The sequence below is a fragment of the Dermochelys coriacea genome, chromosome 3 (assembly GCF_009764565.3).
Source record: "Dermochelys coriacea isolate rDerCor1 chromosome 3, rDerCor1.pri.v4, whole genome shotgun sequence".
Classification (NCBI taxonomy): domain Eukaryota; kingdom Metazoa; phylum Chordata; order Testudines; family Dermochelyidae; genus Dermochelys; species Dermochelys coriacea.
This window is the reverse complement of record NC_050070.1, coordinates 148,179,299-148,204,877: the sequence shown is the minus strand read 5'-3', so window position 1 is coordinate 148,204,877 and position 25,579 is coordinate 148,179,299. Positions and strand designations below refer to the sequence as shown.

Sequence of the window (25,579 nt, the reverse complement as noted above, 5' to 3'; positions counted from 1 at the left end):
TTCTGTAAACAAGTTTAATTAAAAATCTTTATAAAATACATCTTATGCTATATTTACATACATACCTGGTCTAAAAATAAGAGTTAATTCAATGTGAAGTTATAACAAACTATTGGAACCATTTGAGAACTGTTTAAGTATGTTTCTTTGAATAGCATATGCAAAAGGTAAAACTAAATATATTGACTTTAAAAGGTGCAATTCTGCAGTTGTCTATAAAAGACTTGCTATGTTATATGCATATATACACTGAATATCACACACACACACACACACACACACACACACACACACACACCCTAGTTTGAAGGGCACTGTTAAAACAGCAACTATAGTTTTAAGAGAATATTAGCACAAAAGAAACTAAGATTTTTAAAGAAATGTCATCATAGTCCCATATGAAAAGGAAGCTGGGTGTGTAGAAAGAGTGATTTTAAACCATCTCAATCAGAACCCAAGTTCATTTTGTCATTGCAGATCCATAAACATGTTTTTGAAGTTGTCTACAACACAACTTGGAAAGGGCAGACAAGAAATGGTAAAAACTCATTAAATACCTACCAATCTTTAAGTGTGTTAACCCCTAGTGTTTATGATGCAGTTAACTACATTCATTCACACTGACTTGGTTTCTTTAAAGTTTAAAATACTAATTGGATCTTCTCGTTAACCACTATAATATAGCCATAAAATGATAAAGATGGGAAGCACATTATTCCGACTTCCAGAATCATATCTGATAGAGCTTCACTGCTAATGCGTATACTATTTTAAAACAGTACAAATACTTTCAAAACATTTTGGGATATGAATTTCATTTACTATAGATTATTATGCAACAAGGTACTGTAATTGGTAAAATACACTATTATAGGTTAAGGTTCACTAAGCTGTAGATATACAATCTATTTTTAGAAACCATACTATTTGTTTAGAACAAAATCTTGCAGTTCTTATTCAACCAAAACTTCCACTGATAGTTTAAAAGTTGATCATACCAAAGTTGTTTTTTATGTTTACAGTACTGTGAGACTTAACATAGCTGGGATTTGCTATCACAACATTTGTCCAGCACCAACTTTAAGTAGTTTAATTTAAAACTACCAGATACCCATGCAGTGAAGCAAGTTACAGAAACTAAAGTTTCTTTTGGAGGCTGAGAATTTAACTTTAAATTTGAATTAATAATACTAATTAATTATTATTATTATAAATTACATACAATTAATAATTTAAGTTTCAAGTTATATGGATAGTTTTATTACAAATATTGCAGAAATGAAGCTAAATCACTGTAGTTTTACTACTATAGAGCACAGGCAATTCCTCATATCACCTTGTAATGGTTGATAGATTTTTTTTTTATTTGCAGGAAGGATCTCTGGTTGTACTATTATTATTATTTTTAAGAGACAAAAGTTTGCAAAAAAATTTTTTTTGCAAGTCAGTCAAAACCTATTTCCAAATGTTACCTACTAAAGATAGTAAACAACTTTACTTCAATAAAGTAAATATCATGCTAAGTTACCTTCAATAAATTTTTTCTTTCCATAATTTCAATCATCATCATCATCAACATGGACCATTACATAAAAAAATTATATAGTATACACAGGAAGTATTTAATATGTTATTACAATACTACCTAATTTGATAGTCAAAATTAGTGTGAAAATTTGTTGCTAAATTCCTAATTCTGCCTTCCTTACTCAATGGGGGCAGAATCAGGCTTTTAAGAATCTTAAAACTTCATTTTACAAAAGATGAACAGTATATTAGAAAAACACTCCCGACTGGTTAAATTACATACCATTAAAAGCAATACAGAACAAGGTTTTACAAAACAGATACAAGGTTAGGGAAGTATTCTGTTTATTTTGTCATTTTAAAACATTGCTTAAGGTCACAAATTTGATACATTATCTTCATTCTCCCACACCTTATTCCAATGCTGCAGTTGAAAGTTGTTTTTGTGCGACTTCAAGTTCAGATCTTGTTAAATATAAAATAATTTGATTCTGCAAATAAACCATTTAATGAATTAATGTCACATAGTATATGTCTTGCTCCATTTGGCAGAGATATAAATGCAAATTTTAATTCAAATGCTTGGGTCTTCAAGTGTTGAAAACCCAATGTACATCCTTAAACAAGGAGTATATATGCTACACACAAGTAATAGATACAAAATACACATGTACACTTTTTTTTTCCAAAGTAAATTAGAATTTATAAAATCTCAAAAGCCAAATAAAAGAAATCTGGGGCTCTAACATAAAACATACTAATATCTTCATGTCTCAATTATAGAGCCTATTCTGTGAGCCATCAGGACTGTTTCATAAATATATACAGAATTTGCTGTGCCAAAAAAGCCAGCTGTATTTAACTGAAAATAAAAATTGCACTTTGAGACCATTACCAATATTTTTTCATATTCCCATTCAATGTAATATAGTAATCTGGTCCTGATGCTTATGGCACAGGTATCAAGCTGTATTTTTGTTACACAATCTTATAAAACACAAAGTTCTTATATTTAGTTCATGAAAATCTAAAGAATCTTAAACCTAGAACTCCGATACAAATCCACATAGCTATAATTGCTTAATTAAATAATATACACAAATGTGTGTTTAGGTCTTAAAACCTTTCAACAACTGGATACAAAACAGTCATTCCTATTTTCTCCAGCCTCCTTAATCTTATGTTTTACCACTCTGCATGTGAATAAAATATTGATTCTGGCCATATCCAACACTTCAGGTCACACCCCAGTGTACAAGGACAAGAAGTAGATGTATAATAAAAAGATTGGATAAATCAGAAGGGGCTTCTTAGTCTTAAATTCTTCTCCGACTAGTAATGAAGCAGCACTGTATGCAGCCCAAAAGACTCCAAACAGCTTAAAAAGAAAAAAAAAGAAAAAGGTATAATGTTAGCTGACAGTACAAGAAAATCTGTCCAGATACCAATAAAAAAACGTCATTAGGAAAGAAACCTTTCATTTTTTCTCCCAAGTGTTATATTGAGAACACATAGTATGTTTTTTTTTTGGCGTTCAGAGAGATATGCACCATGTTGGTCTCTAAGTATTTTCATTCATGGATATCTGAGTGATTTTACCTACATGTATTCTACTAATAATCTCCAGCTCCTATGTATTGGCTTTCCTCCACAAATCTCAAAGCACTTTACAATGAAGGTAATTATGTGAGGTCAAGCATCTACAAGTACACTCCTTTGAATTTAAAAGTCTATAGTTACAATACAGCAAACAGTAAGTGTACGTATTCAGATAGTATAAACTTTTATTCCAGGGGAGCACTAACAACTCTTCATTCTGTCTTAGTCCTCTTCAACTTAAACTTTTTTCATGATTATTACCTTTAATTCTGCTTCTCTGAATGTCATCTTGCAAGATTCTTACTCTTGGGTCTTGTACCTCCAATGCAAATCATCGGAAAAACTAAAAAAATTTGGCCTTGTCAAACACCTGTTGGCTGGTGACTTTAGTCACTTTACTGAGCATTCTCCTACCTCAAGGACTCTGGAACATACTAAACCAATTTTTTTCCAACAACAGGAAGCCACAGCTTGCCTTAGCCATAGACATAAAAAGAATATTTTAAAAAAATTCTGTAGATATTAACATCTCAGAGGTAACAGCAACATATATATGATTGCCTACAGCAGGGGTGGGCAAACATTTTGGCCCGAGGGCCACATCTGGCAATAGAAATTGTATTGCAGGCCATGAATGCTCACAAAATTGGGGTTGGAGTTCGGGGGCAGGGGAAGGGCTCTTGTTGGGGGTGTGAGTTCTGGGGTGGGAGCAAAAGCGAGGAGTTCAGGGTGCGGGAGGGGGCTCTGGGCTGGGGCAGGGGAGTGGGGTGCGGGACAGGATGCAGGCTCTGGCTGTGGGTGCAGGCTCTGGGGTGGGGCTGGCGATGAGGAATTTGGGGTGTAGGAGGGTGCTCTAGGCTGGGACCGAGGGGTTCAGAGGGTGGGAGGCGATAGGGGGTTGGGGCATGGGGAGAGGCTCAGGAGTGCAGGTTCCAGGTGGTGCTTACCTCAAGCAGCTCCCAGAAGCAGCAGCCATGTCCCCACTCCAGCTCCTATTTGGAGCCGCAGCCAGGTAACTCTGCGCACTGCCCCGTCTGCAGGCACTGCCCCTGCAGCTCCCATTGGCTGCAGTTCCCGGCCAATGGGAGCTGCGGGGGCAGTGCTTGAGGCGGGGCAGTGTGCAGAGCAGAGCCCCCTGGCTGCCCCTATGTATAGGAGCTGGAGCAATGTCATTTTGCTGCTTCGAGGAGCCACGTGGAGCAGCCTCTGATCCTGCTCCCTGGCTGGAACACCGGAGTGGGGCCATGCCGCTGCTTCCGGGAGCCATGTGGAGTGGCCTGAGTCAAGTGGCATGGGTCAGCAAAACATTTTTAATCGCAGGGTAGACATATCTTCAGGAAACTTTTGCCATACTAATACAGTTCATTAAAGTTCTCTACTGCCACAAGCCTGGTAGGTAAAGCTGAGCAAATAAAAGATTTTTTTGGTTCACCGAAAATTCAAAAAAGAAAAATTGTTTTGGTGCGAACCAAAAAACAAAAAAAAACAAAAAAAAACAAAACAAAACTTTTTGGAACTGTTCAGCAAACTGAAAAGTTGAAAATATGTTTTGTTTCAGTTTTGAGTGTTTAGGTTGAAAAACAAACAAACAAACAAACCCAAAGTCTGAAAAGCCATTTTAAATTGAAAAATCAAAATGTTTCATTTAGGGCTGTCAAATGATTTTTTAAAAATCACAATTAATTGTGAGATGAAAAAAAATAGTTGCGATTAATCACAGTTTTAATCACACTGTTAAACAATAACAGAATATCAATTTAAATTCAGCAAGGAAGCATGTTCTCTGGAATGGTGGTCAAAGTACGAAGGGACACACACATGTTTAGCGCATCTGGCACATAAATACCAAAACTGGCTACAACAGTGCCATGCAAACACCTGTTCTCATTTTGCAGGTGACACTGTAAATAAGAAGCAGACAGCACTGTCTCCTGCAAATGTAAACAATGTTTATCTGAGCAACTGGTTGAATAAGAAGTAGGACTGACCGAATGGACTTGTAGGCTCTAAAATTTTAGATTGTTTTGTTTATGAGTGCAGTTATGTAAAAATAAAAATCTACATTTGTAAGTTGCACTTTCACAATAAAGAGATTGCACTACAGTACTTGTATGAGGTGAATTGAAAAATACTATTTGTTTGTTTATCTTTTTTACAGTGCAAATATTTGTAACTAAAAATAATACTATAAAGTGAGCATAGTACCCTTTGTATTCTGTTGTAATTGAAATAAATATATTTGAAATGATAGACATCCAAAATATTTATAAATACATTTCAAATTGGAATTCTATTGTTGGTTTTACAATGTGATAAAAACTGCGATTCATTGTGCCTTTTTTTTTTACCTAGTTAATGTATTTTGCGTTAACCGTTTGAATTAACGGTGATTGACAGCCCTAGTTTCATTTCAGAGGTGTCAAAATAAAACATTTCTACTTTTCCTGAAATTTTTTGGACACAAATTTGGCAAAACCAACACAAATTTGCAAAACATTTCAGTGCTACCAAATTGGCATTTTGTTGCTAAAAAAAGTTTTGTTTGAAAAATTTTGCCCAGCTCGACTGGCAGTTGACTTTGGGCTGGTCAGTTTTGGCACTCTGCCTCAGTTTTCCATCTGTTTAATGGGGCTAACAATACTTACCCTCTTTGTAGAAGTGATTTGAGATTACTACTTCTACTATCAGGAGGTCTCTGAAATGACTGATGTTACTATTCATGTTCCAATAACTAAACATATCATATATTGAATTATGGGGAACACAGAGTGACTTCCTGACCTCTGTTTCTCGACAAGAGGGTCACAAGAATTCAAGCAGTACTTTTAAAATTTTATCACAAGTTACTAAAATTATTACTTTGTTCAGGGCAACATAATACTTTGAAGCATAGTGACAAACAAACATTACTGAACTCACTTTTATTAGTGTAGATACAACTTCAAATGATCCAGCCACCAAGAGGACAGGTGCTATTACAATGAGTGGAAGTAGAGAATATCCTATCACACCAAGAACTTGCCCATATGCAACCTAAAAATTATAAATCAATCCATAAAGAATAAAAAAATTTCTTCCGTCTAGCTCTTAAGTTTTGACAACAGAGAAAACACTTACATTTTGTCATGATGGAATTAGTAGCTATTCTAGTAAGTGTAGTGCTGAGTACATGCATCTATCTTGTGGCTCAGAATTAAAGTTATTAAAATGTGCAAAGTGAATCTTTAATATTACTGTCATTAAATGTAAATTCACAGGGCAATATATTTATGCAAATTATACAATTGTTTACTTCCAGTTTTTTTAATACCAAGGTTCTTTACTGGTAATGATAGAGTAATGCATTTCAAGTAATTATTACATATTTACTGCAGCATTTAGAAATTAGCATGGTATGTATGAGATACACTATCAGATTTCAAATTAACAAATCAACTCGACAGTGATCATTAAGTCAGAATATCTGCAATTAACCGCCACACAAAAATAACTCTCCCACTGGGATGCCTAAATTAATGATAGAAGTTCATGTTAGCAGCGAAAATCGTAGTAAGGATACTCTAGACGTCTAGTAGTATTTTTGATATATTTCTGGTTCTAGCCAGGATGTAAGTAAATGTGCAGTTTAAATAAATGCATGTGAAATTGACCAAGGGTTTTGTTTTCTAAATCCAGTTACATGAACAAATGAGTTTGTTAGAATTTAAGGCAAAGATTTGGATAGGTTCTTATTTTTAATTAAAACCTGTTCACTAGCTAGCACCTATCTGACTAGATCTGACTAACTCTAAGAATTTACCTTGAATCTCAGTTTCAACAGACACTAATGTGTTCCGCACTGTGCTATAATCATGTCTAAATATGGGAGGTCAAGATTTTTGAAAAAGTAACTAGGTGACTTTAAAATGCTGCAAGTTGGGCATCCAAAAAACCAAGTCATTTCTGAATATTTTATGTAATCAGTCACACTTCCACATGCTACTTACTTCTCCTCCAAGAACCCTGGCCAATAAAAAAATTGTCAAGGATCCAAATATCCATATAGTTATAATCCAAGAAACAACCTTAAAAGAGAGAGAGAACAATTAATTCTTATCAATCAATTATTTTCATTATAATTCAGAATTCATTTTGGTTTAATAAGAAAGTAAACTGCAGCAAACCTTGTATTATTCAGTATTACAATGGAATTTAGAAACAAAATTCACATGATATTTTATTATTTATACAGTATCTTTTCTGACAAGTTTGCTAGTGTGTTTGGAATGCTTAATAAGAAAATACGGTAAAACCAGTATTTTACCCATAGTGTAGTTTTGTTATCACAACAGGAAGGTGTCAGTAAAAATTTTGGAATTAAAAGAACTCTGGCTAAATCATGTTTGTTTTCATTCTACTTTGAAACACAAAAGGAAATCACTCTCTCTTCAGACCCAATGAAAAGCATGCCCAGACAACATTGACTGGTTGGCTTAAAGTAACAAAAAACAAAGAAAAATCAATGTTCAGCTTGTATTTTCTTTCTTGGTTGATTAAGATTGTCTCTAAGGATGGCAGAATACTGTATGTCACCCTTAAAACTACAAAATCAAAAGAATAGAGATTAACTCTTTCTACACCTTAATAGTACTTCTAGTTTAGGCTGTAGTCTTCCTCTCAGGTTTCCTCCTCTCCTCAGTTCTTAATATGAATATGAAACTGGCTTAAATCATCACACAATTCAGGTCCCTAGCCTATACTTAAATTAAATCACAGCCCAGCTGATCTGGAAGCCAGCTGCTAAGCAGAATAAAGAAAAATATTGCTTTCCCTTTGAAAACAGCACTTCTAAAGTGGGAACCCGCACCCCTAGGACAGCCTTTGAGATTCAAAGTATGGTTGCATTTAAAACTCAAGTTTAGGCTACAAACCTAAACTGGTTTCAGAGTAGTAGTCCTGTTAATCTGTATTTGCAAAAAGAAAAGAAGGACTTGTGGCACCTTAGAGACTAACAAATTTATTTGAGCATAAGCTTTCGTGATCTACAGCCCACTTCATCACTCCAATGAAGTGAGCTGTAGCTCACGAAAGCTTATGCTCAAATAAATTTGTTAGTCTCTAAGGTGCCACAAGTCCTCCTTTTCTTTTTGTGAAACCTAAACTGAGTACTGATTTAAGGTTTCATATGCACTGTAAAAATCAAAAGGGAAGGTGAAAAGAGCATGAAGCTGGTGTCACTGTAGATTTTGTCTCTTCAGTTAAATTCTGTAATAATTTTAAAAAGAACACATCATAAAACCATTGTTTCATTGGGGAAAGAAACACTGCATACCCTTCTTTCTTTCCCTGCACCTTTCTCCCATCCAAAAGAACAAATCACATTAATGTGTCTCATGTAAAATTAGTCAACCATACTCAAAGAAATAAGCCATTCAAGAGTGAGTGTTAGTCAGCTTTTAGTAAAAAGAAAAGGAGTACCCGTGGCACCTTAGAGACTAACAAATTTATTAGAGCATAAGCTTTCGTGAGCTACAGCTCACTTCATCGGATGCATCAGCTTTTAGTGCACACCTTATAGAGGTTGAAGGAACTCCCTTTCAGGCTCATATCTCAAAATTAATTACCTTGACTAATAGCATTCTGTAATACCACAGATCCCGGCATGGCTTATTGCTCAGGCTGCAAGTCTGTCACAGAGGTCACGGACGTCACGGATTCCATGACTTTCTGTGACCTCCATGTCTTCTGCAGTGGCTGGTGCAGCTGGCCCAGAGGCCGCCTGAACAGCTCTGGCAGACCCTGAGCCAGCCGCACCAGCGGCAATCTCGGGCCACTGTGCCCCCTCCTTCCTCTCCCCCCACAGCAGCAGCAAGAGTTGGGAGTTCAGAAGGGGGGTGAGGCTCTGGGCAGCGCTTCCTGGGGGGGGGGGGGGGGGGAAGGGGTCCACTGAAATGGCAATATGTATCTCTCTCAGCTCCTAGGAAGAGATGTGGTCAGGCAGCTCTCCACGCTGCCTCCACCCGCAGGCAGCGCCCCCAAAGCTCCCATTGGTCAGGAACTACAGCCCCAATGGGAGCTAATGGAGTGGACGTTCAGGGTGGGGACAGCACATGGAGCCCTCCTGGCCGCACCTCCACCTAGGAGCCGAGGGACATCACCATTTCTGGGGAGCCATGTGGAGCCAGGTAAGGAGCCTGCCAGTCATGCCAAACCTTCCAGCTCCTTAGCACTCGTGGGGGCCCCTGGGCCGCCCCTGCCACCGAATACCCAACTTTTAGTTATGTGTATATAGTACAAGTCATGGACGGGTCATGGGCTGTGAATTTTTGTTTGCTGCCCGTGACCGGTCCATGACTTTTACTAAAAATACCTGTGACTAAAACACAGCCTTACTTATTGCTATATTTAAAGATAGAGTTAAAGGTGTTTACTCATTATTATAAGTGGAGGTTGCAGAGGATCTCACTTAGGTGCTACCAAGAGAAGACCTAGATTCATATCTAAGTTCTGTCACTTTTTAAAGATGGCAGTGATTAGAAGCACTACGAGGGATGTTCTGCTTGGGCAACGCTGGAAAAGCGGAAGAAAGGCCAAGCATCTAATTCCTGCTGGCCAATCAAAAGCTGCATTCCCTGAGTTCTGAAGGAATCATAGGAGAAGTCAAGTGACAAGAGACAGAGGTATTAAGGAGACAGAAGTTATTCAATTATGGGGGTGGGAGGAAGAGAAGGAAAAGATATCTGAGAGGACAAAAAAGGTACCATACAGAAGTTACAGCATTATTTGTAACCACAATAAATTCAAGATCTTTATACAAAGGTTTTCTGGTAATAAAACCAGTAAATAAGTTTAAAATAATCTGAAAAATACTTTATTAGTATGACTATAATGTAGAAGGTTCAACCAGCAAGTATCTAACTGCCAACTGAATACGCCACTTTTGAGTTAGAATTCTTAATTAACATAACTTATTACTAATATGTCTGGACACAGAGCTAATTTTTCCCCTCTCTAGAAGAGATATCCTTACTAAAGATGTTTGCAAGAGTACGTGCCTGGGTAATGTGGCTGAGTGGGGGAAGAGTCTTCTAATGGTTTTCTGTCCCAAACTTTTTTGTGAAGCATGTAGGAAAGCCAACTACCTTTTTCTTTGTGCAATGCAAAAAAGATGACAGTTGTAGGGGGAACTGAAATATTACAAAGTTAATAGTACAATCAATGTAAATTGTATTTGAGAACTAAATTAAAGATGGGAGAAGATTTCAGAGAAGGGAATGTATTCATACAGAAAAACATGGTGCAGACATTCTACTCTATGATCGTGCACCAACTACAGAAATGTAAGTGACATTAACTTTCATCACTGATCCCTAAGGGGCCCTCAATTTCAGTCACAGTTTACATTTTATTTAACATAGATGAACCAGCATTGTAAAGGTGACAACTTTTGCTTTAAATCTATAATGAAATATACCTATTGTGTAGGTTTTATGTTTTTAGTCATCCCAGTTAGTATACAGCTGAGAATCTGACAGATTGCATATCATTAGAAGTCTCCAGAAAACCCACACTTCCTTCATTTCCATTTCAGAGACAAAAACCTGAAATTTTTATTCTAATTAACCGTAGAAATGTACTACAAGGAACATTTAGTATAGTATTCCAAGTTTTTTTTAATATGCAGAAAGACTAATCCATGAAATAAATATATTTGGAATTAGATGTTCCATTCTTTTCACTATACTAACGACAAAGGGAGAAGAGGCTTTTTTTCCTCTCTATTAATAAGATAGACTATTTAGCATTCAAGTCCCAATATTTAGTTTAAATTTCTCATTAGATAAAAGGTTTATACCTACCTTGAACTGTCCATATAATGAAACCATTGAGAAGAAGAGGACAACTGCCAGAGGGCCCCAAAAATCAGGGTTGTCTCTCACTACCTGTCTATTAAACCCAAGAGATGGCATAGGCATCAACACACATCGAATTTTGTAGTAAATATCCTTCGGATCAATGTCCAGTTCCTCCCTACAATTGTAAAACAAAAGCTTTACTACATATTTTGGTACTGGAACAGTTTGTGTAAAGAGAATAATTCATCTGTGAGAGCAGGTTAATTAAGCAGTGAGTCTGTAGTTTGTTCATTATCAGCATGCTTTCAGATGCAGTGAGACAAGACGTGAAATATTTCCAAATATACCAGCAGCATAAAATTAAATCTCAACATCCTAGTGAGATAAAAATGATTTTTACCGTTTAAATATTTCTTCAAGAAACGCTTGTTAAATTTCTAACAACCTTATTCAACATTAATGCAATTTCATCATTAACTATACTGAAATAAATACTGTGGTTGGGAAGACAAAAGAAGGGTAAAATACCCTACAGTCTGAATTCAAGTAAAGCTTCTGTCCTCCAACATCTAGGCACATGTATGCCATTCATCTGTCAAGGTTTTTTTTATTGTCATGCTATTTTGAAGAAGATTATATACATGGAAATATGCAACCACATACACACATTACATTTATTTGTAATGCAACTAAAGATAATACATGCTCCCAACAGGGAACAAAAGCGTAGGATTAATTAATCCTCAAAGTATTTTAAAAAAGCATACCAACAAGCTGAAGCTGATGGTCTTTTAATTAAAGGAAAGGTGTCAGTTGAAGCAACTGGGTAGTTTCCCCCAGGCCACTTTATGCCAATAGTTCAACTGGCTGGTTTCCCACGTGAGTAAACAACAATAACTAAGGGCTTATCAAACCAGTAAAAGATGTTCTATCAGCAGATCTTGCTACTCTCCAACTTCCCAGCTCCACTTCAAGGCCACAAATTAGCCTTAAGACAGGGATGGCCAGTGAAGAGTTGCCCTCTGCAGAACTCTCCATTGGTATAGATCTGGCAGAGTTTAGCTCTGCTGCTCCCCTCAACCACGGCATAAGGGAAAAGAGGGGGCATTCCAAGGGCAGAGCACAGATATGACAGAGAGGAGTGAGGCAAAGTAGAACTCTGCTGTAACTGATCCTCTATTGGTGTAAGGTTGCTGATGGTCTGTAGTGCAAGTTAGGGCTGCCCCTGTGCAGTTGGAACTAGGCGGCTCTGAAGTAGGGAGCTTCAAGAGACTTCCTGCAGCTGCCCATCTGAGCACAGGTCTGAAAGTACAGAATCAGGACCACGATATTAGAAAGCACAGATCTGGGTTTAATTCCCAGCTCTACCACCGATTTGCTAGGTGATCTTGGGCATATCCCTCTGCACGCTGTGCCTCAACTTCCACCTCTATAAAATAATGGTAATGATACTAGCCTCCTTTGTAAAGGACTTGGAGTTCTACAAATGAAAATCACTACAGAACTGCTAAATATGATTAGAATAAGTTATTGCCTGATTTGTGTCCCATGATGCTCAGTTACAATGTACTAGGAGATGCAGATTGAGTTTTAATATCTCCAGAAATATCTGTTGTCTCCCAGCACTTTCTGTTTGAGGATCTCCAAGTGTTTTACAAAAAATGGCAAGTATTATCCTTATTTTGCAGAGAGGAAACTGCAGGACAGAGATTAAGTGTCTTGCCAAGGCCACACAGCAAATTAGTGGCAGAACTAGGAATAGAACCCAGATCACCTGCTTCAAAGTGCACTATCCATTAGATCACAAAGCCCAACCATACCTCTTTACACAGGGGGAAGCATGGGTTTATGGTAATTTTTGGCTTTAAACAGATTGTGTGCCTTCGACGTAAAATGAACGGATGTGGGAAAAAGAGCTGTGCTTCATTTATAATACCTTTAAAACTGAGTTTCAGTGAAAAATCTTAGTATACAAGACTACAGTGCAGGAATTTTTTTCCTCTAGCATTTAAAAGCCCTGATGAAGGCAGTTTATATCAGAGGAGTTAAACCCTAATTAAATCCAAACTTTGTCCACTTACTTCAAGACTGTGATGATGACCACCACTATTTGCAATATCTTTATTTCAAATAGTAACTGCTACTGTTCACTTGAAATATTTGTAAGTCAGTGTTGTTGATTGTTTAACGGCGCTAAACAAACTCAGCTTAATGGCAGCACAACAGAGGAAAATAGAAAAGATACCATCTAAGGGCTTTTCTACACTACAAAATTAGGTCAACTTAATTTAGGTCATCTTATAGCCACTGCAGTAATTCAATTGGCTATTGGTGTCCACACTACCCTCCTCCTGCCAATAAGCATGTCCTCACCAGGATCACTTGCATCGACTGAAGTGGGGCATCGTGGGTCACTGACAACCGAGCGTGTGGCTATCTGTGCCCCACAGGGCTCACAGCTGGAGCCCCCAATCTGCCCCGGGGTGAAAGCCCCAGCTGTGAGTCTCACACGGGCTCAATTTCACAGCACAGAGCCTACCAGCAGCGAAATAGACATTCTTGGCAATTTCACACTGCTATTGTCCCTGCTCAGAGCAGCTGCACTCCGACAGCTATGGGAGCCCCAGGGGTAGCTGGGAGCCCAGGCTCTCAATACCCGTACCTGGGCTCGGAGTGGTAGCCCAGTCAGTAGCCCACTGGGAGCAGGTAGCCAGGAACCTGCGGGGGATCTGGGTTCTAGCTGGAGCCCCACACCCACCCAGGGATGACAGCCCAAGCTGTAAGCCTGGCACAGAGTTTACAGCAGGGAACCTAACAGCCTTTCTTGTCAATTTCATGGCTCCAACAGGGACCCATGAAATTGACAAGAATTGTAGCCAACAGCTGATGTAAATAATGCAGAATCTACAGAGACGGGGGCTAACTACACTGACATAAGCCCTACGCCTCTCGTGGAGGTGGAGTTATGATGTCAGTGTAATAGGGCACTTACATCACCAAGAGCAAGGCTGCAGTGAAGACAATGACATACGTCAACATAAGGCAGCTTACCTCGACCTAACTCTGTAGTGTAGACCAAGCCTAAGATTTGATTTTTTGTTAATCATTAAAAGAACAAAAGTTTAAAAGAAGCAGTGAGAAAACAACCTTTTGTGGCACTCTATGATCAAAGGCCTATTATACTCAAGTTTTACCTCATCCTTTCCACCTTCCCCTAAAGCAAGGCAAGCAACATGTTTTAGCTTCTTCTTCCCCACAATACAAAAAAAAAAAATCTGAATAAAGATAATGATGTACAATGTTACAAATACAACAACAGACTTAAAGTTAAGCCATTTATCACTGTGGAATCCTAGTCAAAGCAAAAAGACTTACTGCTCGCCAATGTTCAGGAAAACAAACAAAAAAAGTTATTAACCAGAAAAAAGATAGATACATTTCAAAGAGCAATTGTGACATACAGGAGTGGCTTGTTATCTTCTGGGTCATCATCTTCTACTTCCAGAAGCCAGCCATATCCTCTCTGTCTCAAGAATGTTGTTGCAGTAGATTCTTTGATGAACTCTCCTCCTCCTCCTCCTTCTCCAAGATTTAGCTTAACATCTGGAGATGCTATAGAGCCACTAAGATCTTGGAACAAAAAGGAGAGAAAACACAGGTTTATACCTTCACAAAAGCCAGTTTGAACTGCTGCTCCTATTTTTTCTGTATTCCAGTAGGTCTACCTTACACTGAGAAATATTCAAAGTTATGGAATAAAATTGTACACTATAAGAGATGAATAATTTGAAAGTGATAAAATATTTTATATAGACAGAAAATGTTGATAAAGATATATCAATTATTGCTCTGGGGCCAAAACTGTCCAACTTCAATGTCTAAAGTTACCCCATTCATTTAAATGTTAACTGTAGAGATTATGGTTTGACAGTTTTGCACTTACTTTGTGTTATATATTATGGATGTTAGTTAAATGACATTACTGTCGTATGCCACAATAGTAGCAAATTTGCTTAGTACTTCAAGTGCACTAAATGCAACCTACTTGCATTCCAGCACCTTTCTATTCCACCCCATTTTCCCCTTGTACGCCTGACTGGTTACAGCAGGAAAACCTTTCGTAGACATTTTAATTTGTCACCTGGGATTTTACACAGACATTTTAAAAAAGAAAACTACCAGAACTCCATAGGCCCTGCTTTTATTTATTCAGAGCTATCGTCAGGAAAGATTCTCAGACTTCTCGGATATAGAATGATCTAGTTCTGCCACAACACTAAAAGAAACAAAAAGGAGCAAAGCAAGGAAGCTTTCCATCTGTTTATGCATACATGCCACAAAAGGCAAACTAAAATGTACTGGCATGTTTCACTTAGTTTATAACGAGGTACACACAAACCAGAATGAGAGTAGCAGAGTAGTAACTGAAAACAGAACAAAGGCAGGGAAGAAGTAGGTAATTATGGGAGAGAAAGGTCACAAAAGAGGGGATGCTATTCTAGGCTGCAGTTTGTGTTAAAAAGTTAATGAGAATGTACACTGTGGAGAAGTATCAATTTCCAAGAACAGAGAGTCTCAATCACTATTTGTTAGTAGAAAAAGCACAACTTTTGTAGAAAGCTTGTGCTGAGTATATTGGTGTAGAACATTGCAAGCAAGAACTCTGATCTCATTTTGTTCGCTTCAACCCTTTAGTTTTACAGGTTTTCTTTAATGAAACTCCCCCATTTGTCTCCATTTTCCTGCTCCCATCTTCCTGCCTTTTCCATACCGTCCCTTCCCCATGAAATTATCTCTATATACACACACTTGTTCACCAAGAAACCAATCTCTCAGCAGTCAAATCTATCTGAAAGGCACTTCTGTAATGCCCAGGAGTAGAATCAAAACCAAATCAAGTTGTTTAAAACAAAACAAAAACAATTTAAAGTATTTCTATTCCCAGGTGTCTTTCCCCTCCTTTTGTCAGATTGTGACATCTTCTGTATAGAAACTCTTCTTTTTCATAGATTCATAGATACTAAGATCAGAAGGGACCATTCTGATCATCTAGTCCGACCTCCTGCACAGCGCAGGCCACAGAATCTCACCCACCCACTCCTATGAAAAACCTCACCCATGTCTGAGCTATTGAAGTCCTTAAATCATGGTTCAAATCATGGTTCAAACTTCAAGGAGCAGAGAAGCCTCCCTCAAGTCCACCATGCCCCATACTACAGAGGAAGGCGAAAAACCTCCAGGGCCTCTCCAATCTGCCCTGGAGGAAAATTCCTTCCCAACCCCAAATATGGCAATCAGCTAAACCCTGAGCATATGGGCAAGATTCACCAGCCAGATACCCAGGAAAGAATTTTCTATAGTAACTCAGATCCCATCCATCTAATATCCCATCTCAGGGGATTTGGCCTAAAAACATTTGGCCTTTTTGAGAGCTTTACAGCAGTAAGCATAGTTGACACAGAGTATAGATAGATCACAATGGCATTTCTGCAAACATTTACAATATGGAACCTGGAAGCACCTCCAGTCTTTAATAATCTTGCCCTGCCAATGCTAGGGGAAAAGTCGTTCTCTATGCGTATGGGCCTTTCACACAGCAAAAGAAAGGGGGCGGGGAGCAGGAAAAGTAGGAAAAGTGTCTATGAATCATATAATTGACAGCAAATCTGGATGTAGACATAGTATCTAGGGATTTTTTAAGTTTGACAATGTCTATTGTTATATTTTTATGTGAATGATATAGACTCAGAAACTATGCAAATACAACTAAGTTTTTAAAAAGTCAGGATGCAACCTATAATGATGGTATAACGACTTAGTCTATTCTGTTTGTATGCATAAAGTTTTCACTTAACACCCAACGTTAAGACCAATTTAGAATTCTGCCTTAAAAACTCAGTTAGCTAAATGATTCACTCTTGGAACTTAAGTTTTCCCTGTGTCTGCTGTTCAGCCATTTTTAAAATTACAAAAAAAATATTTACTGATTGTAATTTTGTTTCTGGCAAGATCACTGTGAGCCAGGAAGCCCCCCGTAATGCCAGCTAGCAGAGGACATACCATACCACAACTCAATCACACCTGACACACTTATTGCCCCAACCCACTGTTATAACCTGTATCTAAAAAGGTGCCACGTTAGGTACCGTATGCAAACTGATGACATGCTGATTATTATGTGATATATGTATGTGTGCTTGGAAATATGTTCTTAGAAGGTGTTTTATGACCATAAGCACAGCCTATCCTAGGCAAAGGAATGTTGTTTCACCTGTCTTCCTATGTTTCTAATGTAAACTGAGCCAGGTAATATCTCAGAAAACAAAGTACACCTACTTATACAGTACACACAGTCTTCAAGCAAAACAAGTGGGGGAGGAGGGGAGACCAATTGATCACAATAGGGAATGAAGCCTGCTCCACCACAAAGCCTTCCTGGCTCTGGCATCAAAGACAACAGACTTTGGAAAATACAAACAAACAGAATGCCATTTTGGCATCTATCACGAGGTGGGCAAAATGGCCCAGAGCTCCTGAAATCTGAGAAAGGTGGATCCTTCAACCAAAGTGGCTGAAGTCTTTGGGAACTGACTATAGATGAGAAACCTATTTAGACAGAAATAACTTGCAGAAGTTAATTTTAGTCACTAGGAAGTGTGTTTTGTTTCATTTCTAACCTTTCCTATCTCTTTCACTGACTTGAAATCACATAACCCTATATTCTTTGTTAATAAACTTATTCTTGATTTATTACAAAACCATCTCAATGTTGTGTATTAACAGGCTAGTGTGTGTTGTCTCTTTGGAGGCAGCAAACTTAATACCTTCTCTGAGGGTCCAGTGAGAGGGTCTAGATGCAGCAGAAAGACATCTCTAGGAAACCTGGGAACTGGGGTTCACTGACTGTCACCTGCAAGGCAACATGTGGACTGGCAGAGTCTTGAAGGTTGCCGGCAAGGCAGACAAGCTGGTATGCTCACAGAAAATTGACAGAGTTTTGCTACTACTAAACTCTCTCTTACTGAAGTGGAGCAGTAACACTGTGGGTCATAGTTCTGGGTGACCTGAGCAAGACATCACACACACCTGTGCAGGACTTTTATTCTCTGTTTTCAGCAATTTAGAACTAGTCTGACAGAACTCCCCTAGCTCTTGACAGCAACAGCTTGAGCAGTAGAGGGGTGCAAATGCAAGAAAGGCCCCCTATTCAGTATCATTTCTGAAGGAGATATGGAACGGGAGAAGCATTTAGAACTTTATAACTGAAAGTTGTCCCTGGACTGGCACCTGGAAAGCACCTCAGAGATTGTCCTCATCCATCATTGGTAATTTTTAAATTGAGTTTGTATGATTTTCTAACAGTTATGCTCTAGGACTTATTTTGGGGAAGTTCTATAGCCTGTAGTATACCAGAAGTCAGACTAGATGATCACACTGGTCCCTTCTGACCTTTGAATATTTGAATCAGTTACTACAAGCGCTCTTGTAGTGCATACAGATGTTTGGTTCCAGTAGGATATCATTAACTACAAAGTTTGTCTCATCGAGAGGTGTACTTGGTATTATGAATACAGTTATTGCCATCAAACCCAACATTTGTATAGCATAACAAGCTGTCACCTGCTTAACATTTCTAGCAGACTGGTCAGATCTTGGCTCCTGTCTTAGGGCTGAAAGACTTAACGGTCAAATCATATTTAGTAGGACTACTTTATATCAGTTGTCTGTTACTGACTAGCTGTAACTTTGAATAGCTCATCATGAATCCTACATGCCTGACCTGTAGTCCCACCAAACCATGTTCAGAATGTTAGAAAGGACATGGGGCCACAGGGAATCAAAAGTCACCAGTCTGCCTCCAACAATGATATGATGCTATGGAACCTTTCAAAAACTTGTGTTTGTGGTGCTGGTTAAAAGGTTCCTGATGTCACTGAGGCAGAGCATCCTGTGCAAGTGGTACTGAGCTCTTTTGCAGTCAACTTGAAAGCTGGCTTTCAAGGCAGAATCTTCTCTCCCCGTGTCTTGAAGCAGCAATACAACGGATGGGAGAACAATGTGGTTCTTGTATCCTTTGCCCACTCAGAAGAGGCGTCCTCCAAAAGAAATAAGAAGTCAGAGACAAGAAGATAGACAAATAAAGGAGGAGTGGAAAAAAAGCATAGTCTTTACACCGGACAGCAATTTTTGCCAGTGACAATACATCTACATTGGGGAAAATTTGTAACCAATTTATCTATACAAGGTTGGCTCCATCAATGGAAGTGGTGGTGTGGACATGATGCAGGTTTTGAAACCTCTCGTGTTGTGTAATCCTATTTAAACTTTTGTTTCTTAGTTATACTAATAGTGACACACAAAAAAGAACACACATACACAGCTTTTTGTAATCCTGCAGTTTCTTTTCGTTAGAGATTAAGAATTGGGTCAGACCAATGGTCCACGTAGCCCAGTATTGTGTCTTCCAAGGGTGATCAATGCCACATGGTTTAAAGGGAATGAACAGAACAGGGAAATCATCAAGTGATCTATCCTCCATTGTCTAGTCCCAGCATCTGGACGTCAAATTCTTAGGGACACCCACAGCATGAGGTTTTGTCCCTGATCAGCTTGGTTAATAGTCATTGACAGATTTTTCTTCCATGAACTCACCTAATTCTTTTCTGAACCCAGTATACTTTCGGCCTTCACAACATCTCCCGGCAACAAGTTCCACAGGTTGACTGTGCATTGTGTGAAGTAGTACTTCCTTTTAAACAAAGAAAAACAAAAAAAATCTGCTACCTATTTATTTCATTGGGCCACCCCAGGTTCGTGTGTCATACGAAGGGGGTAATAGCACTCCCTCATTCGCTTTCTCCACACCATTCATGATTTTATGGACCTCTGTCCTAAGCCCCCCACATCATCTCTTTTTTTAAGCTAAACAGTCCTAGTCTTTTTAGTCTCTCCTCAGATGGAAACTGTTCCATATCCTTCAATCATTTTTGTTGCCCATCTCTGAACCATTTCCATTTCAAATAGATCTTTTTTGAATTGGGGTGAGTAGAACTGCACGCAGTATTCAAGGTGTGGGTATACCATGGATTTATATAGCAGGAGTATATTTACTGTCTTATTATCTATCCCTTTCCTAATGGTTCCCAACATTGTTAATTTTTTTTTTTTGACTGCCACTGCACATTGAGCAGTTATTTTCAGAGAACCATCCACAACGACTCCAAGATCTCTTTCTTGAGTAGTAACAGCTAATTTAGACCCCATCATTTTGTATACAGTTGGGATTATGTTTGCCAATGTGCATTACTTTGAATTGATCAACTTTGAATTTCATCTGCCATTTATGAGATCCCTTTGTAACTCTTCACAGTCTGCTTTGGACTTAACTATCTTGAGTAATTTTGTATCATCTTCAAACTCTGCCACTTCATTGTTTTACCCCCTTTTCCAAATCATTTCTGAATATGTAAAACAGCAATGGTCCCAGTACAGATCCTTGGGCACCGCTATTTACTTATGTCCATTCTGAAAAGTGATCATTTATTCCTATCCTTTGTTTCCTGTCTTTTAACCAGTTACTGATCCATGAGAGGATCTTCATTCTTATCCCATAACTGCTTTCTTTGCTTCAGAGCCTTTACTGAAGAACCTTGTCAAAGAGTTTTTTTGAAGTCCAAGTACACTCTGTGCACAGTCACCTTTGTTCACGTTTGTTGACTCCCTCAAAGAAGGCTAATAGATTGGTGAGGCATGCTTTCCCTTTACAAAAGCTGCGTCGACTCTTCCCCAACAAGTTGTGTTCATCTACATGTTTGATAAATCTGTTCTTTACTATAGTTTCAACCGATTTGCCTGCTCCGGCAGTTAGGGTTACAGGCCTGTAATTGCCAGAATTGCCTCTGATGTCTTTTTTAAAAAACTGGCATCACATTAGTTATCCTTCAGTCATCTGGTACAGAAGCTGATTTAAGTGATAGGTTACATTCCACAGTTAGTAGTTCTGCAATTTCATATAAGAGTTCCTTCAGAACTCTTGGGTGAATACCATCTGATCCACTGGATTATTACTGTTTAATTTATCATTTGTTCCAATTGTTATCAATTTGTTCCAAACTCCTCTATTGATACCTCAATCTGGGACAGTCCCTCAAATCTGTCACGTGAAAAGAATGACTCCAGTGTGAGAATCTCCTTCACATCCTCTGCAACTAAGACAGATGCAAAGATGTAATTTAGCCTCTCCCACTCCTGGAGGAATTCTGCACCAAAATTTAAAATTCTGCATATTTTATTTGTCAAAACAACAATATAATCATGCCAGTTTAAATTATTTTGGTAATTTATTTCAACATACCTATCAGCAAATATGTCTGTAACGCTACAGACAACAAAAAAGATTCAGGAAATGTTTGGCAGATAAAGTTTGTATTATTACGCATAGTAAGGAATATAAGTAATAATTAATTTAAACTACAATACAGAAAATAACCTCACAATAACTATTCAGCATTTTCTAAACACATATAGGCAGAGCTACTGTTAGTCTCTCAACCAGAGTTTGCAATATAAGTGTACCTGGATTAAGACAATATAGATCCCAGGAAAAAATAGTGGCTCCTTGGCACTCATTGAACAAGACATTGTTGAAATAGTTCAAAAACATTTTCTGTTAGCATAAGCTACACATTTCTGCATAAAGAAGTCAGAAACACTAGCAATATAGTTCAGAGAAGATTTATATGTAAAAGGATGCATTAGGAACGGGTTGCACATTCAAAACAGGCCATGAATGTCAAAATACGAGGCATGCACTGGAGCTTTTATACTCAACAAAGCTAAATAATGAGACCTTGTATAAAATCAGTTTTTAAAAAATTATTATATTTATATACAAGTAAAAAAAAAAAAAAAAAAAAAAAGAAAAATACTCCCCATGGCTCCTAATTTTTAAATGGTGCAAAACGGTGATTTTAGAATTACATTTCTGCTCAGACTGGCTAATTTAAACAAATTCTTAAAACAGAAAGAAAAATACCAAGTATGTTTACAGTAAAGCAGATATGTTTTCTAAATCAATGGTTAATGGATCACCACATTAGAGGAAGGTGTATTTGATCCTTAGCACAAGGTCGGGCAAGAACATAAGCAGGCTCATCTTGGTGTCCATCTCAAAATCAGAAGGGAGTGGGGAAGCTTTCCTGGAGGAGAAAGGGAGTCATGCAATCAGCAAGTATTCACTCTGGAGACATGCAAGAATTGCACATAAGAGGAAGGAATCAAAACAGTGAGATCTAATAATAGAAATCAAGAAATAAACACCAGGCCAATTAATGTCCCCGGACTGATTCCCAGGTGCCCTAGATTAGAAAGGCATTGGGAGGATAGGCTCCAGCACAGTAGTGGGGTGCACAGGCCATTGGTTGCACAGAGGTGGAGGAATCATCCTGCAGTCCCCCTCACCTTCCCTGGCCATGGACTTGGTGGCAAGGCTGCACCCAACTCTGACACAGCACAAGAGCCTGACCCACCCCATGCCTGCCCCAGAAACATCCCAGTGTCCTGCCCCTCTGTGCTGGGCACACTGCAATAGCAAGCAAGAGGGACAGAGTCTCGCATACACACACAGGCAGTCCCCTGGCAGTGATTTACATCTCCCCTGTCTGCTCCTGATGCATGAACAGATGCGCCCGCTTATGACCGCTGCCTGGGAAGGGTGCATTACACTCCTCTCATGGCTTCCCTTTGCCTCCCCATCAGAATCGATTATTCTTTAGGGGGAGTGCGGGGGGGGGAGGAAAATCTGTAGAGGACATTAATTCTGCACTTGTGCAGTGGCATAGAATTCCCTCTGGAGTATTCTTCCAATGGCCTTGTCTTCTTTGAGTGCTCCTTTAGCACCTCACTCATCCAGTGGTGCTACTGATTGTTTGGCAGGCTTTCTGTTTCTGATGTATTTAAAATAATTTTTTGCTGCTAGTGTTCTAGTCTTTTGCTAGTTGTTCTTCAAATTCTTTTTTAGCCTGCCTAATGTTACTTTTACACTTGACTCACCACAGTTTATGCTCATTAATAAATGAATAAGCACGCTCCCTTTAGTCTTCAGTTGTCTAGATTTCCATGCTGGTTCTACTTTCAGGATGGGCTGTATGCAAGTCCTGAACTATGTCAGAATACACATGTTCTCAGGGCCACCAGCGTGTGTTTATACACATGCAATGATAATTCATACTGCTAAGGTAGACAATTGCTTGTGTGGGGGAAGAATGCAGCTGCTCGTCGAACTACAGGTGGCATAATACTGCTTTACTAAACACGAGTGGGTATCTTGAGATGTTAAGACAGCATTCTCCCGATGCACGTTTTGATCCTACTGCGTGAGTGGCTGTAGTGCGTTAGCCTATTCGCCACGCTACAACATAGTGCGCTGGCCGCACACCCCGCACAATACTGGCTTTCCGCTACCTCCTGCTCAGCGCCGAGTTACTGAGCCTTGGAGACTGTGTCCCCGAGCTACCCACAGCACAGGCCGCTCTGTGGCACCGCCCAAGCAGCAAACCCAGGCACGCGGGAGGGACCCAGCCGCCACACTCGTCACAAGCACGGATGTGTCACGGCGCGGCGCAGGCCTGGCTAGCAGCGCAGCCGGGGGAGGAGACCCGCCCCGCAGGCAGGTGCCTGTGCCACGCAGACGGAGCCGCAGGCCGGGGCCGTAGCTGGGATTTCGCAGGGAGGTTGTTACGCTTTTATTCCCGCCCGCCTCAAGCGGCCAGACGGAGAGATGCCCCCGACACCCACAAACTTCGCGGGGCAGGGGCCGCCCGCGCGGCCACTCCCGGGCCGGGAGCCGCGAACCTGCCCAGCCCCGTTCTCACCTTCCGCCTCGGCCGAGGAGACGAAGGTGAAGTCCCCGTTGCTGGGCGCATAGAGAGGCGGCTGCTGGGGGCCTGGAGGCTGCATCGCCCCGCCCGCTGCGGGGGCGGCGAAGGCGCGGCCGAGAGGAAGGGGCGCGGGCCGCGGGCCTCCCCAAGACTCTCACTCAGCAGCAGCAACGGGCCGGGCGAGCGGCTCCACGGCGCAACCCCCTGTGACAGGACAACAACAATGCCACTGCCCTTCCGATTGGCTGTTTGTAAGGCGCCGTCTGATTGCTTGCTCCAGCGCCCATTCCGATTGGCTCTCCGGCTGCGTTTCAGGGCGGTGACTCATTGACCTGAGTGTAAAAAACCTTCCGATTGGCGGAAACGACCACGGGCGGAGTGGGAAGAGGAAATAACTCTGTCGCGGGGGTTAGGTTGTTCTAGATCACCCCATCCACATACATCCCTTTGGTTTCTTCCATAAGCGCAGTCGGTGCCTGCAGCGGTCACCCAACACAGCTCCCTGCTTCCCGCAGCGAGCCCCCCCCCCCGCCCATCACCACCACCACCTCCTCCTCCTCCTCCCATTCCTAGGTTTCAGAGTAGCAGCCGTGTTAGTCTGTATTCGCAAAAAGAAAAGGAGGACTTGTGGCACCTTAGAGACTAGATATTCATAGATATTCATAGAATATCAGGGTTGGAAGGGACCTCAGGAGGTCATCTAGTCCAACCCCCTGCTCAAAGCAGGACCAATCCCCAATTTTTGCCCTGGATCCCTAAATGGCCCCCTCAAGGATTGAACTCACAACCCTGTGTTTAGCAGGCCAATGCTCAAGCCATTGAGACTAACAAATTTATTAGAGCATAAGCTTTCGTGAGCTACTGTAGCTCACGAAAGCTTATGCTCTAATAAATTTGTTAGTCTCTAAGGTGCCACAAGTACTCCTTTTCTTTCTCCCATTCCTAGAATCATAGACTATCGGGGTTGGAAGGGACCTCAGGAGGTCATCTAGTCCAACCCCCTGCTCAAAGCAGGACCAGTCCCCAACTAAATCATCCAACCAATTTTTTGCCTCATATCCCTAAATGGCCCCCTCAAGGATTGAGCTCACAACCCTGGGTTTAGCAGGCCAATGCTCAAACCACAAGAATGAGCCAAGCACAAGTCAATGCAAGCTTGCCCCGCTGAGCCTGCAAACAGCCTGAAAAATAGTAGTTAAGACATGTGACCTACCTCATTCATCTCATGCAAGGCCCTGTGGATTTTTCAATACTGTGGCTCTGAAATACAGAATTTTTCAAAGATGCTGTAGAGTTCAGCATTTTCCCTATAACCAATCACCTGGCATTCCCAGTCACATCTAGTTCACTAACATTATTATTATTTCTATTTCAGTAATGCCCAAAGATCCCAGTCAGAATCAGAGCCCCATTGTCCTGGACCTTACAGATTACAGAGGGAGACAATATCAAAGAGTTTATGATCTAACAAGATAAAAAGAAGTGGTGTAAGATTTTTTTTTAACCTCTCCAACATCAGGTGCAGCCACTGTCTCAGTTTTCCCCTCTTCTGTGCCTTAGTTTCTCTTTTCTAATAGGGTAGGTTAATCCATCAGCCCAACTAAAAGTCTCCCCCCGAAAAAGGCAAAAAAGTCCCTGAAAAAAATCACAAGTCTAATGTTCACCCCTCAGTGCCAAGGCACCACAGAGAGCTTCATCCTTCCTCCAGGATGTGTGAGACCGTGACCTTCTCCATTAACT

The 25,579-nt window shown here is 39.9% G+C and overlaps 1 protein-coding gene across 3 annotated transcripts; it reads right to left on the bottom strand.

The window, feature by feature from the left end:
- Positions 1-24,148, bottom strand: YIPF4 (Yip1 domain family member 4). Of its 3 annotated transcripts, none has more exons than XM_038395316.1 (7): positions 23,834-24,148; positions 19,614-19,710; positions 14,423-14,591; positions 10,965-11,136; positions 7,113-7,190; positions 6,046-6,159; positions 1-2,905 (listed from the first exon to the last, which is right to left on the bottom strand). In XM_038395316.1, the coding sequence occupies exons 1-7, from the start codon at positions 23,882-23,884 to the stop codon at positions 2,768-2,770; spliced, it is 819 nt and encodes a 272-aa protein (XP_038251244.1). In that variant the 5' UTR covers positions 23,885-24,148; the 3' UTR covers positions 1-2,767. The 3 variants fall into 3 exon arrangements, with proteins under 3 accessions (XP_038251244.1, XP_043367469.1, XP_038251241.1); XM_043511534.1 differs by lacking the exon at positions 19,614-19,710 and adding an exon at positions 3,388-3,445 and having other exon boundaries at positions 23,834-24,072; XM_038395313.2 differs by lacking the exon at positions 19,614-19,710 and having other exon boundaries at positions 23,834-24,128.
- Between the last annotated feature and the right edge of the window lie 1,431 nt (positions 24,149-25,579).

Excerpts from the sequence above, each read along its gene's own strand:
- YIPF4 (XM_038395316.1), bottom strand. The coding sequence starts at position 23,884 with ATGCGCCCAGCAACGGGGACTTCACCTTCGTCTCCTCGGCCGAGGCGG. Across the intron at positions 11,137-14,422 it reads GAAGATAACAAGCCACTCCT|GGAGGAACTGGACATTGATC; the intron begins GTATGTCACAAT and ends TTACAATTGTAG. Across the intron at positions 2,906-6,045 it reads TTGTATCTACACTAATAAAA|CTGTTTGGAGTCTTTTGGGC; the intron begins GTGAGTTCAGTA and ends TTTCTTTTTAAG.